Source organism: Taeniopygia guttata, chromosome Z, assembly GCF_048771995.1.
Source record: "Taeniopygia guttata chromosome Z, bTaeGut7.mat, whole genome shotgun sequence".
Classification (NCBI taxonomy): Eukaryota; Metazoa; Chordata; class Aves; order Passeriformes; family Estrildidae; genus Taeniopygia; species Taeniopygia guttata.
The window spans coordinates 46050978-46068650 of NC_133063.1; the positions used below are offsets into that span (position 1 = coordinate 46050978).

The window sequence follows — 17673 nt, forward strand, 5'->3', positions numbered from 1 at the left end:
AAAATACAGGGTAATGGGACTCAAACAAAATCTTGTAGCTCCTGAGTCCATTTTACCAAAGCCAACCATGCTATATTATCTCTCTCATGTCAGGTATGTCTCTTATGTCAGGTTTTAAAGTAATTTAAGTTCCTGAATGTATATATTCCTATTCAAATATAATTTCAGAATCTCATTGATCTGAGTGCTGGAAGTCTCCTAATTTGCATATTAAATATTGAATCTTCAGTTTATAGTCTCCTTCACTAGGCAGAAGAAACCAGCAATTTGAGAAGAAGGAAAGAGACGACTCATTCTCTCAGGGTGAAATCACTGCTGTATTTTCTTGCAGGCTGCAGGAGAGGGAGAGGGAGGAGGAGAAGGAGAGGGAGAAGGGGAACAAGAAGCTGAGGCAGCAGAGGCTGAAGAGCCTCCTCCCCCAAAAGCACCAGAAAGGAAGCTTGCAAACCAGTTCAACTTCATTGAGAGAGGTTCAACTACATACCGCAATCCTCTGCGGGTATGTTGCTGTTTCCTTCAGTGACTTGGAAGATCTTTCCTTTGGGAGGGCATGTAGGTCACCTGTGTTTGTGTCATATCCTGTGAGCTTTTGACAGTATTAGGAAAAAAGTTATAGTGGTTGTACTATTGTAAAACATTTGGTGTAATGACAATGGTGACAGAAAATTTCTTGCCTCATGAACTCTTGGACAGCCTACAAAAAGTTTTGATGCTACTGTAAATCCTTAAGCCTCTACTTGGATATATTTTTTATGCCTATGCCTATTTTCTCATCTGAAAAAGTACGGAGCAACATTAGGGTGGCAGCTGAGTACTTGGAATGTGTGAAAGCAATTTCTGTTTGTCACTGTGTACTTCTATGGTCTTGTACTTCAGTTCTTATTAATGGAGCAGAGATATAAGTGTCCATATATTAAAAGGACAAATATGTTTGGGCTTGTATTAAGCATGGGTACTAAAGTAACAAAGTTATGTAAGTGTGACAAATCTGTACTTCTTGAACATGGTACATCTCCCTCCTACTCTGCATGCACTTTCCAGTAAGTACAGACCCAAGCCCTTATGTTCCTTCCCTAAGCTTTTTGCTGAACCTACAGCCATTCCTTGTGGGCATATTTTCATGGGGCCTTCTGACTGAGCAATCCTGGTGATGTTGGCCCCTGACAGAGTGCTCAAGAAGGAGTTTCCTACACCAGGTATACAAGTTTCAGAGAGAAAATTCTTTTGTTTTCCTTGCTACAGCTGGAGTGTATATTTCCCCAAAGAGCCTGTTTGTTGTCTTACATCCATTACACCTAGGGTGAGATGTCTTTACATATGAAGGACTCAGAGATACATGAGTTACTGTGCTGCTGGAAACAGAAGGTCTCAGAAGCATTTGTCCAGCAGTGGGGTGCTTGCTATGAAGCTTGAGCTAAGATTCTGCATCTTTCAAAAATCCCAGTGGAAGCCATGGAATTTCTTATTTCTTTGTTCCCATATTTGCATATTCTCTTCTTCACAGTGATTTTACTGTGAGAAGCTTGTGTGTGTCTGTATGATTCTGTCTTTGAAAGGAGAATATAGATTTTAAATAGCTGCATAGTACTGCTATGTGTTGTACCGGATGTAGAGTTTTCACCCCTGACATGTCTTCATTTCAGAGGTCAGTGAAATGCTACAGGCAGTTTCTTAAAATTTTCCAGACACAACAGCTTTTTGAAGAAGAAGCTGGTTTTTTAAGGGAATGTTTCACAGAAATATATTATTTCATGTTGATGTAAGGATGGTAAAAATATTATTTCAGTAGCATCAGATGAATTGTTTATAAGTTTCACTCTGTTAAATTCTTTTGTTCTGACTGTTGCATCCAACTGGATTTTTAATATGCAGGACAAACTTTTCAAATTTGGTAGGATGTCATAATTTATACCAGAATAGGTACTAGGACATTTCAAATGGTAGAGGTGAAAAAAACCCATTTGAACTCCTTCAAAATTAACTGCTGAAATATTTGAAATATGTGGGAAAAAAACAGAAGGTCTTGTGAACCTTCTTTTGGTCCACAACAAAATCTTTTTGAGTTTCACAATCACCAACAGTGCTGTACAGTGCCCTAGGAGTCATTTGGATATCAAGTTATTCATGCAGACTGTTTCCACAACTAGATTATGGCACTGCAGAGGGCTTCAATGCTGAGATTATGCTTGTTCAAACTTTTTGTTTTTTCAGGAAAAAGGATTGCAAACTGACCCTGCACCTTTTGAAACTTTCTCAGAAAATGTTAACCAGGTAAATCTATATCTATATCTATCTCCTTTTTATCTTAAAATTTGTTTTAGAATATATTTTGGAAATTGAATTGTAAGAAAGTTAAAACATTGTGTTTTCATTCCTTGCAGTGGCTTTGGTCTCCCATTTGACTCTGACAGCAAACTAGTATGACCCTCTCTGCTGCTTTAATGGATGAACTTGATCATGGTTTATATTTCTTAGATTAAGTGTCTCAGTTTAGATGCTTTTCACTGGTTTATTTTTTGCCAGTCACCCTGACCTGTCTGCTTTAGAGTGTTTTAAGTGAGGGGGAATGGGAAAACCGCAGAGTGAGAATAGTTTCGGGTTCAGCAAGAGGTGGGCTGCAGCCTGCAGAGTACTGCCTCCTCTAGGAACATAGCTCTCTCTTCGAGTATTATTAGGACTTTGGCATATGCAGCACTTGGGTTTTTACTCTAAGTTTAGCAGTATGCAAGAGCAGATTTCTAAAGCCTGAAGCTGAACAAAATGTGAACTACAGCATAAGGAATGTGGAAGACCTGTTGCAAGAGACTTAACTCTGCTTTATGTAGCAGAAAAGTGCCTATCTATTCATGATGAAAGGCTCTGTAGCATTTTCTGCGTCCCTTAAAAAGGTAAAATAAAATATTTTGGATGAAATTTCACACAAAAAATAACCTTACAGCTTTCAGTGGAAAGCCAATTCTGCTCATTAATTCTCAGGTATTTGTAAAATGGAATTGTGTTTGTCACAGATATAAACATTGTTTCAAACTAGTGTATCAAACTGGTATTGAAAGCACTATTTTGTTACCAGTGAGTAGAGGAACAGGAGAAGACACTGTAACACAACTGCAGCAACTTAAAAAATGCTGGTATAGGAAAATTATAGCAGGAGAGTGGAGCTATCTCTTCAGGTTAAAAACTGTAATCTATTCTATTCTTGAACCTGAAATTATAGAGTAATTGGCCTGAGATCTTCCTTCCCTCCAGCTGGAGTTTTCTTCCATTTTTTTCCTGACATCAGTGAGATGTCCTGAGACTTAGAACAGAGGTCTTTAAGATAGTTAGCCCCTGAGATTTTGCATTAAATGTTTGAAAGCTAAGAGGAAAGTTTTTCCTTTAATTTCTTTTTATATTGTTGAAATTTTCAGAGGGTCTAAAATAGTGTTTTTAAATAAACTCTTTTTTCTCCTCAAGTCTTTTTTTCCTTTATGTTCTTTCTTATGCTCACAATTTCCTATTCCAAACTTTTCTGGTTTAGTCCTTCTCATACTTGTCTCATTTTCTTTGTTCTTTCCCTGATGTTTGGAACATTTTTCCATCTCACTTCTGCAAATTTAAAATGCAATACAGCTGGCTTTTTTTAAGGAGTTCTGCTACCTTTATTACAATGTTCTACTCTATATTCTATATTTGAATCATACTCCCTATCCTAAGCTAATGTGTCAGATTGTCTTTTGTTTTGATCTGAAAGAAATATACCTGCTTCAGATACAATACTAGGATTTCAATGCTAATGAATAATTCTTAAGAGAAGTTACTTTTGGATCTACTCAAGTAAGACATGTGTGGCATGTGGCATAGCAGAAGATGTAACACGGCTCGCAGTTTCCATTCGATCATATGCTGCAGTTGGAATCCAAATTTAAATTGTGTTAAGCAACTACAATTTAATTTTCCAACACCACAGGAGAAATGTCATAAAGGAAATGTTTAATGCAAGTTTCCCGTTAAACACTGGTAAATTAGCCAAATACAAAGTCCTGCAAAAATAAAGGTACGGACAGAGTCAAAGAAGCAAGAGTGTTGGAGGAAATAAATTTTTAAGAATGCTGTAATATGTTCTTAAAATAAGACATGCTCCATCATTCTTGAAAAATCCTGGACCTCAATTCTTCACTTTTTATGTAAGAAGACAGATGTTCAGCTAATTCCAGCAGCAGTGGTACTGTTGTGATGACTATCATATTTTTTGTGATGGTGTAGTTGGCTGTTCTCAGGAAAATGGTCAGGTCCTAATAAATCCTGCCTCTGTCTGTCTCTCAGTGGTTTATCTATGATGCGTATATGGAGGAACTTGAGAGAATGGAAAAGGCAAAAGAGAAAGAAAAAGCAAAACCTGTGGCAGCAAAGAAAGACGATAATAAAACTGGAAGAAGGTTATCATATGTGGAGTTACCGGTATGTTTCATAATGTGGGGAAGAAGGTTGTTCAAATTGCTGGTTGGGTGCCTCTGTAGAGCAAGTCAGGTGAAAACAAATCATGCTGGCAGTGTGGCTTGTTGTCATACTAGGCAAATAACAGCTTTAGGAAATGCAAAAGTTAGTTTTTGCTAGAAATTGAATTTCTAAACCAGGATTTCTGTTGTGTTTTATAAAACAGGATTTTGATTTTGTGCAGTCTTATTTTCAAACCTGATTTCCAAGTGAGATATATAGCTTCTGGTTTTTTTGCATTGTGTATGTTTCACATTTTTGATTATTATGTGAGAGATAAAATAACTAAATAGGTAGAAACACCCTGTGATTTTTCAAAGAATTTTAAGTGATGATGTTTTTACATACAATGTTTCAATCTGAAAGGCACTGGCATTTAGAATTATTTCAAAATACAGCACTGTAGTAAAACACTTCTCAAAATTTTTTGGTTTTAATTTTTAATGACATTATATAATTACAACTTGTACATTTGCTAATTGTAGACACCTAAGTAGCGTGCTTCTCAGAATATCAGGTGTCCTAACACTTGCCATGCCCTGACCTGATGTTGTGACCTTTCTGTGAGGGTGATATTGACTCCTAATTCACAATCAGGAGTAGCCTATGAGTGCCTTGTGGGAATTACATGGTTCTTTCTATCAAAGGGACAGTATTCCCATCTTAAAAATATTATCCCACTTCAAACACTGAGTGTACGATATAGAGGACAATATTCTGAAAGATTTTCTTCATATTCCAAAATGTTTTCAAGAGTTTCAGAAAGTTTCTATTACGGTTTAACTGGCTGGTTCTTTCTTCCCCAGCCTAAGGTAAGCAATTTAGAAGGCAAACTGAAATAATTTCTATAATGACTGGAGCAAGATACCCTGAGAATTATAATACAGAATCATGGAAATCTGTTCATAACTTACTCCTAGAATAGGTGTAGACATACCAACATAAGATATAGATATAGATATAGATATAGATATAGATATAGATATAGATATAGATATAGATATAGATATAGATAGATATAGATATAGATAGCTATGCATATAGAAATAGATAGATAGATAGATAGATAGATAGATAGATAGATAGATAGATAGATAGATGATGTGTGTGTGTATGTGTGTGTAATAAGAGCTGACTTCTGAAACTGGCTTTAGCTCTTTCTTACCATATGGCTGATGTAACTGCAGAGGATTTGGCTGGTTTAGCCAAGAGGCAGCACTGTGCCAGCATAAATCTTACAGTATACACAGACCAGGAACATGTTCTGATAGGCTTCTTCCTGTGAATTGTGCCATGGAAATTCACAGTCCTTTTGAAAACCATTAAACCTTTCACCTCAGTATGTTTCTGAGAGTTAAGCCTCAAGTCAACATTGCAGTTACAGGCTCAAAGGGTGGACTGCAAAAAGCTAAATGAAAATAAAGTGAAACCATATTGTAAAACACCTGCTGCTCACTCCACTGACAACAGTGGAAAATTGAAATCCAGTCGCTCATGCTATCTGTCCCTTTGGTGTTTTGCTTTTCACACTTAACACTTTCGAGGGCGCTTGAAAGGAAGCCAAATATTTGATGCACTGAATTAATAAGTGAAAGGAGAAGCAGAGCCAGTGTCCCAAACTGAGGTCCTCTGTGAGGCTGATCAACTAACCTGAAGTGTATGAAAAACGTGATTAATTCTTCACTCGTTAACTGGAAAAAATTTAGCCTGAATAATCCAAGGCTCAAATCAGACTTACAACAGTCATTATGTCTGTTCAGATGTAGGTATATGGAAATTAAAGGTTGATGGCATCAGAATCTGTATTTCTGGCCTCAAGTCAGCAAATGGAGAATAGGTTCTGTAACCCACACATTACAGTAGGAGCTGTAACTCACACATTACATATGTTACAGCATGCTAATTGAAAAGAGCTTTTCCAGCTGAGCGCTTCTTAAGGACAAACTGTGCTTGGTCATTGCTGAAGGGAGCTGTGGAACATCAAGCACGAGACATAGCTGATCTGAATCAAGATGCAATGGCTAGAAGCTACAATTAATTTCCACCATTGTTTTGGTCAGGCTAGGTATTAGCAAGAAAAACTATGATAGCTACTGAGATAGCACCAGATTTAACCCAAGGGAAAGAAGGTAAAATGAGTGGCTATTACCACAGGTGGATCTCTCATGGAAGCTGTTGCTATAGTAGGAAGCCATGAAAGGGGAGATCCAAGAAATAGAGCCACAGCTGGAGATGATGGTAGTAGTTCAATGAGAATTTAAAAATGTAATAAGTGAAAAGGGACAGAAAATAGTACTGGTACTGAATAAGAGGTCAAAGGAATGCATGACTGGAAGAGAAAAGCAGAGAAGAAAAGAGAGGCGGGGAGGGGAAGGGAAGGGAAGGGAGGGAAAGGGAACCTTGACAGGTCTTGACAGAAGCTTCTTGCTAGGGGAAGAGAAGTAAAATGAAGCTGTGCGTTGCAGGTTTCTTGCTACAAAAAGCAAGAAAGACATGGTTTAGCAAAACAGACAATAGAGGCAGTCAACAGGAAATGAAGAGAGATAACCAAGGATTTCAACAGAAGGAAGGGTGAGAATTTTATAAAGAAGATGTATGAGGGAATAGAAGTTGGAATAATAGAAAGTGTTTGACTGGAAACTGTAATGAGGAACTCCTATAAATCTCTCCATGTCTCTCACTCAGATGGAACCAAAGGGGAAAGGGTGTGCAACATCTAATAGCACTGATAAAACTTTTGGAACTTTTCCTCAGTATTTAGTCAAGGCAATACACAGACCATGGATTATGCAGAATACCAAAGTGGAATGATATGAAATTTTCTGAGCTGAAAATATCTGGAAGCAGAGATAACTAGGCAGAAATGTTGTATCTGCCTGTCCTGCTCTTCCTGTTCCTGTATCATCTGTTTATGGCTCTGATTACAGGGAAGATACTCAATGATATTAAAGGTGTTTTTCAACCCAAATGTTTCTGTGATTCCACAGTCCTGACCCAGAGATCTTGGTATGATCCATAGCCCTCCTTATATTCTTGAATGAACTTAGAAATTACATTATTTGTCGCAGAAGCAAAATGCAAAGAGCTTAATGCAATTGATGCAGGCTTGCTTGCCTTACCCTTAGATGGCAAGGCATGAAACCAAAAGTCTTACATTAAGGATTTTGAATGAATCTATGCAAAAGGGGGTGGAGCAATGTGATTGGACCATAACAAGGACATGTTGTATACATGAAGTTACATACCAGAAGAAGCCTTTTTTCCATGCTTATGGGACCCATACATTGCAACTGGCCAGCTGTTGAGAGGTAAGTATAAGGCAGTTAGTGATAAGGCATTACAGAGCAAGACCAAGACATTTTTTTCCAAAATATTAGCCCATTATCCATCTTACATATGATTCAATTAACATTATTGCTGTTCTAAATATAACTTATGCACAGAAATAAACAAAGCAAACGTGAGCTCTCCTTGCATTTGGCTAGCTAGCTCAGAATTGGCCTAAGGTGGAAAAGGGTGTTTAAAAAAAATTGTTTTTTTAAAGAAAGAGAAATTAGGCCTAGCACTTCTCTAAAGATTTATTTCTTCAGCATTTCTTCAGAATAAATAAAATCTGAAACAGGACAGGATACAAAGAGAAAATAACTTACTCTCATCCACTTATAATGTCAAAAATGTAGTCATGGATGTGTTGTTAACAGCATAGCTACCTGACAGAAAAGCTGACTTAAAACTCTTGTGATTCATCTGGAGAGTTTCGTGCTTTGCAGAAAAAAAAATCAATTGAATGACATATTGTTTCTGCATTTACAATGTTATTTTGGTATTTGTTTTATTTCTTTTTGAGTTTTAGCCTGCTTTCCACTGACACTCCCCAAAAATAAAATTTGTGGAATCATAGTATCATAAATTAATAGAATGGTTTGGGTTGGTTTTGGGTTAAAGATCATCTCATTCTGACCACCATACCATTGGCAGGGACACCTTCCTCTAGACCAGGTTGTGTAAAGCCCTGTCCAACATGGCCTTGAACACTTCCAGGGATGGAGTGTCAACAGCTTCTCTGGGCAACCTGTGCCAGTGCCTCAACACAATCACAGTAATGAATTTTGTCATAATATTTGATTCAAATAATTTTAAAACAGGTGTTCCTCACCTTGTCACTATACTTCTTGATAAATTGTCCCTCCCTATATTTCCTGTAGGTTCCCTTTAGGGACTGGAAGGCGCTTTAAGGTCTCCCCAGGGCCTTCTCTTCTTCAGGCTGAACAACCCCAATTCTCTCAGCCCATCTCCATAGGAGAGAGGTTCCAGCCCCAGATCATATTCATGGCCTCCTCTGGGCTCACTCTGGCAGGTTCATGTCATTCCTGTGCTGGGAGCCCAGGGCTGGATGCAGTGCTCCAGGTGGGTCTCACCAGAGCAGAGCAGAGGGGCAGAATCCCCTGCCTCCATCTGCTGCCTCTCTCCGAACTTGGTTTCAAGTTCTACTTATTTTTTTCTAGGCTGGGAAAAGAGGACTGCACACATAACTGGAGGTGTAAGCAAACCATGGATTTATAAAAAGTGTAGCAGATTATGGATTTTTTTTTTCTCTTTTGTCCTCTCGTCTCTGTGTAGCCATATTAATTTTGTGCTCTTTGAATGAGATTCAATCTCCCTTGAGTCTCTGCCAAGCCCAGGAAAGAAGCAGAGAGACACACATAATATGAAGTCATGTTCCTAGTTCTGACTGTAACTGTGTGATGTAGTTTGGTCAACCCATTCCACTTTTTCTTTTCAATTTTCATATTCAGAGCACTCTCTGAGCTGTGTCAAGGATGGCATGTTTCTTCCCAGTGTTATCACTATGAAGGAAATCTTACTGTGCTGACAGACATCAGTTTATAGCAGGGGCTTGAAGATTAAAGGCTTTGAAACACTGGTGGGGCTTTGGAGCAGCATTAGTGGATGGGGATTCAGGTACTTGAAGCAGCAAGCTCTCAGAGCACTTTGTATATGCCTTGGCATTCTGACATCATTACAGAGAGCTGTGATGACATACTTATATGGTCAGCACTGTGGACTTCCAATCTTTGTCCTTCCCACTGCTGGCATCCAGGCTTCTTGTCCTTCTTTCTAGTTAGACCAGTTTAGCTTTCACTAGTGATCGCACATACACACACAGACTAGAGATACCACACTCACGAAAAATAGTTGAGAATGGAGTTTAGTAAGATATGGTGATCAGCCACAGGGCTCTGTCAAATAAGCATATGAACCAGCCACCTGCTGACAGACAAACAGCTCCTGCTGAGCTCTCTTTTCTCCACTTTTGTCCATGGATGTGTGAATGGATCAGGTTGGAATTATCCAGTAATTGACTGAAGGACTCCTAAATCCTGTGGTGTTTACTTAATGCACGAGACCCTAAAACTCTCCAAGTGGAGATGAGAGAGTGCTCCTGCATGACCAAACCCCTCTGATTTCATCACCAAATCTCATGAACAGTTATACAGTGAGAGGGGGTAGGAATCATTTGTTCCTTTTAGGTCATCCTGTCAGGAGTTACCTTGAAAGACAAGATTCTTATCTACCTTTATAGGTAAGTACCAGTATTGAGCTAAATCAGGAACAAACACAGAAGTTACTGCAGCTCAACTGTGGATGGCATCTTGCTAAATTTATAATAAAGCAATTACATTTTTTCAAATGCCTGTACCACTAGGTCCTGGTATGACACATTTCAAATTGATCTGTATTCAAGATCAAAGGACTCAAGTTTTTCAGTCACATGAGGTCTGAGGCACCTGTAAGCAGACAGGAAATACATTTTCGCTTCCTTTGTTTTCAGCAGGTTGATTCTCTAACAAAAGTTGCAAAGGCTGCTAAAATAGCAGAACGGATGGTGAACCTGAACACATATGATGACATTGCACAAGGTATGGCTTACTGAGAGGTTCTTCTAACTCAAGTCTCAAGTGTCAGTCCTGCAGATAAGTACCTACAGTCACAGCAAGGACAGGACAGGACAGAGCTGAATAGAAAAACAGAAGAAAAACGAGCAGGTCTAGGAACCTGCTGACTCACACAAGGCAAATACTACATCAGACCATGGGCATGCAAAGACCGTGCTCTGAGCTGGCTGGGGACAGCAGGTCTGGTGAGCACTGCTCTCCCTCCAGCACTTCCTTCCCTCAGCAGGTAGTTCACCCCTGGATGCAGGTGCTAGTGACAGCAGCCAGAGCATATCACATACCAACCACATGGCTCACATACCAACCATAGCAAAGTACTCAATCTTGATGTTATTTTGCAAGAGACATTTTTCTGTCTCTGCTCAGCTTTCTCCTGAAGGGCCATGCCCAGCTCTGGGAGTGGCCTGAAGTCACACCTTGCTCAGGGCTTCTATTTACTTGTTAATTCTTTGTCTGCTGATCATCAGTTTGATTTTTATTTTTCCTATGTGTGAGGGGAATTGGTAAAATGCATTTAGAGGCCTGAATTTCTGGTTCAGAGTCAGGACTTAAGAACTGTGCCAGATTTTATAATAGCAGTTGGCTTGTGTGGAGGCTGTGAGGATAACAGATTGTCTTTTAAAGTTTCTCTGATGCTGAAATGTGCTGATTTATTTCTTATTGATATGCTAGGACCTTTTCCTTGATTTTTTTTTTTTTTTGTTTAGATTTTAAATATTTTGAGGATGCATCAGATGAATTCAGAGGGCAGAAAGGAACCCTCCTCCCACTCTGGAAGTTCCAGTATGAAAAAACCAAGAAACTTGCAGTTACTGCCCTCTCCTGGTAAATCTCTTCATTCCAAACTTAATCTCGACTGTTGTACCGGGAGTGGAATGGAATGGAACGTAAAAGGATCTTACGAGGCGGGGCTGATTTCTCTGGGAACACACGGGTTTGATTTATTACAGTCGGCTGCTTGGGCAGCACTGAAATGTGCCTGGTGCTTCTAGTTGCAGAGGATATTGTATAAGGCTGAATGTGACAGGCTTGTGCCTTTCAGCAGAAACTGAGGCAGAGCAGGCTCTGTGCAGCACTGGGGAAAAGTGAGTGCAGTTAAGAGGGCAAAGAAGAGTCCTTTATTGGAAAGGCTGGGATAGATGTGTCATATCTTTGGACAGTATGCTGTCGGAATCAATCCTGCACAGGACAGCCCCAAAAATCCTGCTGTGTGCTTGAGTGTTGACCAAACACTTCTTGAACTCTGTCAGGTTTGGTGCTGTGACTGCTTCCCTTGGGACCCTGTTCTAGTGCCCAGCCACCCTCTGGATGAGGAACCTTTTTTTAAGATTGAACGTAGCTCTCTCCTGATGCAGCTTGATGCCATTCCCTTGGCTTCCATCACTGCTCATCATGGAGAAGAGATCAGTGTCTGCCCCTTCTCTTCTCCTCACAGTGTTGCTTTAACTTCAATGAGGTCTCCCCTCAGTCTCCTGTTGTCCAGGCTGAATAGACCAGTGACCTGAGCCACTCCTTACACAAGGGCTTCCCCCTCCAGACAAGAGAGGTATTTGTATATTGGAATCTTGCTCAGCTCATTGCAGTAGGCATTTACCCTGAAGTCCACTTTTACATATTTGGTCAGTCCAATAATGATAGCTGATACTTGCAAATCTACTCTCTTTTGTTCTGAGATATTATTGCTATGGTTATTACTGTGAAAAAAACCCCAATTATCACCAACACAAATTAGTCCTTTCACTTTTTATCATGCTTGATCCTCCTCAGAGCTGGCTTGGTTCATGCACTGAGCATGAGACATACCTAGTCTGTAGGTAAATCTGTAGGTATACCTAGACCCCACCCTGTGCTCCCCTGCAGTTAGGCCTCCTCTTGTTTATGTGAGCATGATTGTGCCTTGACAAGGAGAATCTATGGAGAGATGGAGCAGGATTGCCCTCTTCTGCCTTTCAAGCCACTGTGGTAATATGTAAGTGAGTATCAAGCATGCAGTTGTGTGAGAATTACAGATAACAGTAAAAATGGGAAACAAAATTGGGAGAAAGGGCATTTTTAATAGGTAGTTTATATTGCTGTTAATTTTGTCTCTAGGAAATGATAACAGAAAGATGTCTCTGAAATTGGAAGAATTACTCCAAATTGCTTTATGGAATAAGCTTTTCTAATTCAATTTTTATTCTCTCATTTTTAGCAGTGATGGTGCATTTAATGAAAATAACAAGAGCATTAGGATGCCTAGGTATTAGCCCCAGAGAAAAAAGGAGAAATGAAAAGAGAAGTGCATTCAAGTAATTCAATTCAATTCACAGTAGCAAGTCAGAGAAAATACTCATCAGTAATTTCCATATATGTTCATTTCATGGAATTTTCACCCACTGGTTTTGCTGTATGAGCTCAGGGATAGCAACAGGACTGATCTTTGTCCCATGGAAATTCTATCTACAGCAACCTACCACCCACAGAAGGGGTGGTAGAGAGAGTAGATGTTTTTCAAGTAAAGGGACTTTAGAAGACATAGTAGATGGCTAATTCTCATTGCCAGTATTTGCCACAGGAAATACAATGTTCACCAGCTGGGTCAGAAGGGAATTTCCCTTCCTGATTTGTGATTGTGATCATGAATTTATGAACTGATAGCCGTCTCTGGAAGCATCTCTTATAATTTAATAACAGGTAGAGAAAGTGAGTTTATTGATTTAGAAACTCTTTAATTCTTGCCACTGAAAGATGGAAACCAATATATTCCTGCATTTTGCTTTCCTCAAAGATCTCATTTTTAAAATTAAACTTCCTGCAATTATGAAATGGATAAGCCAAGTAGTGCTGGAGATTGACACATCTGTCTTTTAATCTTTTTCATCTCCTGTTTTGATCTTATGATGTTCTGCTTTTTTGTGCATCATGAATTTGGATGAGTTATTCACAAACTTTATTAATGTATATGGTCAGAGCCCTCAGACCGATCGCAGTCCTGTGAGAATGAACTCTGAAGTTAAAGTATGAAACACTGTGTATTTCTGTGGAATTAAATGGTTAATAATAAATGCTATCTTATGTATATTTTCTTATTACAGGAATCCAAAGTACAAGGACCTGTTTGCAGTGGGGTATGGCTCTTGTAAGTATTAAATGCAAAAGAATAATTGAGTGATTAAAAATATTTAACAAGTGCTCTGAGATCAGTTCAGACAATCCTCTGAGGCATGGATTGCATTTTATGGCAAGGACTCACCTAATTTCATTGCAATAAGTTGAAATTTTAATCAATACAGGGATTAGGCCTTTCCATTCCATGTCATGAACATTCAGAAATACATAGGCATAGATAGCAATTATTGTAGGACTAAACCAAATTTAAAACAGGATAATGTGATTCATAATGGAATTGCTGAACTATGCTTTCTTCCTTTGTGGTCTGGAAAGCAGAAATAGACATGATTTCAAAAGAGTTTAGATAGATTCATGGAGGATCACTTTGCTGTTGGAGGGATAAACCATCTGATTCAGTAGGTTGATAGCTGTGAGCTGCTGGGAGCTTGAAGGGACAGACCTGTATTTGCTGACCTTCTCTTTAAACAATTGCTACATGTTGGTGTAAGACAGTTGGCTAGACTGGCTACAGGGACCTTTGGTATCATCCCAAATAAGCCTTCATTCTTATGTATTTTTCTGTGCTCTGACAATGGAACCAGATGGGTTGTCTTCATTTATACTGGTAAGGACTGTGCTCCGCTTGCAATATTGCAAAGTTTCATTTTCCTTTTAAATTTATATTTTTCTTTTGACTTTCACTGCATCTGAGTCTGGAAATGTTCTTGTTAGTTTGCCAAGAAGCCTGAATTGGCCTGACACTCTTTTTAATTCAGCGAGCAGCAGCTATTCTGAAAGCAGATTAGAATCAGCTTTTGGAAAAGAAAGCACGCTGTGAAGTGCTCAGGATGTCTTTGCCTTGTACAGCACAGCAAAATCTTATTGTTCTCAAATCCCCGTGCTGAGAGAGTGCAGGAATTTAGCAGTGCCTTCCCACTGCCCTGCCAGCCAGGAGGCAGGGGAGAGATACAAGCTCATGGAAGGTAATCTCCCTGCTTAGCCTATTCCATTACCTATTCATTTTATTGTTCTAATGTCATACACTTTGTACACTAGGTAAGACCAGTATGCTTTCTGAGTTGTGTAAAATACTAGTTATTTCTACTAGTTAGTTGTGCCAAAGGCAATATAGAGATGCAAGGGGAGGGAGACTCTAATTCAGTGATTTGCCATGTAACTGACAAGAGAGAGAGAAAACTTCTTTTTAGAGGACAGAGAGGGCGTGTCTCAGCCTTCTGACAGCAATTAACATCTGAGAGCTGGTTCTCTGTTCTCGACTTGCCCTTTAGTCAGCATGGAGAAATCAGCACGTCCAGAGCCCATCCATCCTGATTTCAAGGGATGTGCTGAGTGGCTCTCTGGAAGGGATGATCCCTCCTCACAAGTGAGCCGAGGCAGAGCACTAGCCTGGCTACTTGTCTCTTAGATGACTAAAGTGAGGTGAGATAAATCCAGCCCAGAGGAAATTATCCTAGAGTCACAGGCTGGGATATCTTTGGGTCTGCTGTGGCCATAATTACATCACCAGTCTTCTGTGCAGCAGGCATTTGGGAACACAGCCAAAATACAAGTAACACATTTGTCCTGCTGCCTAAAGTGTACTTTTTGAAACAAGAGATCCTTTGTTTACTGTGGGTTGACACCACTCCGGAGTGGTGGGTACTTTCTTTACAGAGAGGGATCTAGCCTCTCACTTGCTTTTGTGCCCTGTTTCTGCCATCTTCTCCAGTGATTTATTTGGATGGGGTTTCTAATGCTAATGGTGTTTCTTTGGCATGAGACAGGCTCTTCTGAACAAGGAAATATTGTCATCGTAATTTGCAATTCAGGGTTTATGCTGCCTGGCTGGAACTAATTTTTATTCCCATGAGGAGGAGCTGTCTTTCTGTTTTTATTTTTGCATAAATGAGATTTCTGGGTTTCTGACTACACTGACAGCTTGCAGTGCAGGGTTCAGAGTCTCTAGTGGGTGTTGGGCTTGTGTTCTGCCTTGCTGATGTGAACACTACAAATACAAGCTCAGGTCTTTGCCATCACCTCAGTTCATGTTCTAAAAGCAATTGTGCCTCTGACACAGAGGCTTCAGAGATGGCTTTTTATGTACAGCTCCAACTGTCAGCACATGAGCTGAGTAGGGAAAAGCATTGTCTCTATGACCAATGTATTTTATCCCACAATTTCTTTGGATTTATGGATGTAATTTTCCACTCAAGGATGTTTAAAGAATGTGGACTCACACACAAAACACTGGCAATCTGAGGTGTTTGGCAAAGATGTCTACTCAGTTCTTCACAGTCTGAAATAGGGCTTTATGTAGGCAGAAGCAAAGCACATATAGATACATATACTGTTCCAGCTTTCTAGTGTAAAATCAGCACAGGTCCCTACACCAGTGTGACAGCATCCAAAATAAGAGTTGCTGCAACTTTGTGATCAAACTAAATCAGTGTCAAATCCAGACCAGAGCTTTCATGGAGATAAGCTGGCTCTTAGTAGATGGGCTGAGGCCTGAAGAGTAATGGTGGAAGACAGAATATGAAACAGCTCTGGTTGCACTCTCCTAAAACATAGAGGCAGGTAAATTCAGGGAGATTGGACATACTTACTGGGCAGTCTTATATTTTCCCATTTCTCAAATGAACTCCCCAATGACCATGGATAATCTTTTATTTACTGCCATGCACTGAGAGAGGCTAATGGATGGTTGGTCACTGCAATAAGGGTATTCCCAAATAGGACATGCTTAGGGTACTTCAGAAGGAACAGCAAGAGGAGAAAATTAACGAAGTGGCTTTTACAGCAAGGTACTGCCTCTTTGTGTTTGCCTCTCTACTCTAATTATCTATAGGCATGTTCAGAATCAGGCACTTTAATTAGAGATTAAAATCAAGAAGATGAAAAGTAAAACTATCTCACTCACAAAGGGAAAATGTCATTCTTCAGGGACTGAGAGGAGATATGCATGGAGACATGCTATTTGTCTCCTCTTTTTCTTCAAGATGTCTAATTTCCCTCTATCTAGAAAACAAACAGTTGAAGAAATAATTAATGGTGAATTCCCAATACACTATTCACGCAAAAGATTTAATAAAAACAAAGATGAGCTTCATGTTACACCAGTTAGGTTTGTACACAGCCTGTTTCAAGCCCCAGAGACTTGTTTTAGGCCAAATATTTTGTTTTCTAGCAAAATATTTTTCAGCCAAATATGCATTTGAGAGACACGAGTAACATGTCATAGAATCATAGTGTGGTTTGGGTTGAAAGGAACATTAAAGATTGTTCAATTCAAGCCCCTGTGCCACTGGCAGGAATGCCACTCACTAGATCATGTTGCTTAGGATTTCAAATCAGTCTTTGAACAGTTCCAGGGATGAGACATCCACAGCTTCTCTGGGCAACCTATTCCAGTGTCTCACCATCTTCACAGTAAAGAATTTTTTCCTAATATTGAATCTAAACTCTCAGTTTAAGAAGGTTATCCCTTGTTCTGTCACTATCTGCCTATGTAAAAAGTCACTCTCCATCTCTTTTATAAGCCTGCTTTAAGTACTGGAAGGCCGCAGTGAAGTCTTCCCAGAGCCTTCTCTTCTCCAGGTTGAACAACCCCAACTCTCTCAGCCTGTCTTCATAGTTGGAGTGCTCCAGCCCTCTGATCATGCCTGTGATCTCCTCTGAGCTGACTCCAGTAGGTCCATGTCTTCCTTGGCCTCCAGAGATGATCATCAGGTGGTATAAAATGGGATGGAAGGTGCTAAATGTTGAGGAGACAAGACCTGAAGAGATTATGGTGATGATGACAGCTAAGCCTTGGCTTTCCTACCCAGCTTCTTGAGTATCAGGATTGAGAGCTCTTGCGCCCTAAGAAAACTGTATCTAAATGTCTCCCAGCTCTTATTCACTTCTTTATCTCTCAGAGTTTTTTCCCAAAGGGTCGCACATGCTAATGCTCTAAACAACCAAGATTTAGGCTCTGGCAGTGAAATATTTTTTAATCCAGTTTGTGTGTGCTCTGCTGATTCAATGCCATGTAAGTTAAAATCAAATCTTATTATATTACTTAACTGGATGCTGAATGATTGCATTCATACTTTTGCTAGTACAGTTATTCTATCAGTCATCCTGGTAAGAGGATGGTAGTTTTGACAAGACA

General features: G+C 39.6%; 1 protein-coding gene and 1 long non-coding RNA gene across 3 annotated transcripts in view; one reads left to right on the plus strand and one right to left on the minus strand.

The window, feature by feature from the left end:
* Positions 1-17673, plus strand: part of DNAI1 (dynein axonemal intermediate chain 1) — a 136150-nt gene that overhangs the window by 18981 nt on the left and 99496 nt on the right. The window contains exons 7-12 of one of the 2 annotated variants that reach the window (XM_030258206.4): positions 332-499; positions 2212-2271; positions 4303-4437; positions 10307-10394; positions 11138-11255; positions 13505-13548. In XM_030258206.4, the coding sequence (XP_030114066.4) occupies positions 332-499; positions 2212-2271; positions 4303-4437; positions 10307-10394; positions 11138-11255; positions 13505-13548 (613 nt within the window). The remainder of the gene's footprint in view (positions 1-331; positions 500-2211; positions 2272-4302; positions 4438-10306; positions 10395-11137; positions 11256-13504; positions 13549-17673) is intronic. The other variant, XM_030258207.4, reaches the window with a different exon arrangement.
* Positions 1-17673, minus strand: part of LOC115491047 (uncharacterized) — a 37601-nt gene that overhangs the window by 8769 nt on the left and 11159 nt on the right. The window contains exon 2 of the long non-coding RNA XR_003957002.4: positions 7719-7771. This is a non-coding gene — a long non-coding RNA (uncharacterized lncRNA). The remainder of the gene's footprint in view (positions 1-7718; positions 7772-17673) is intronic.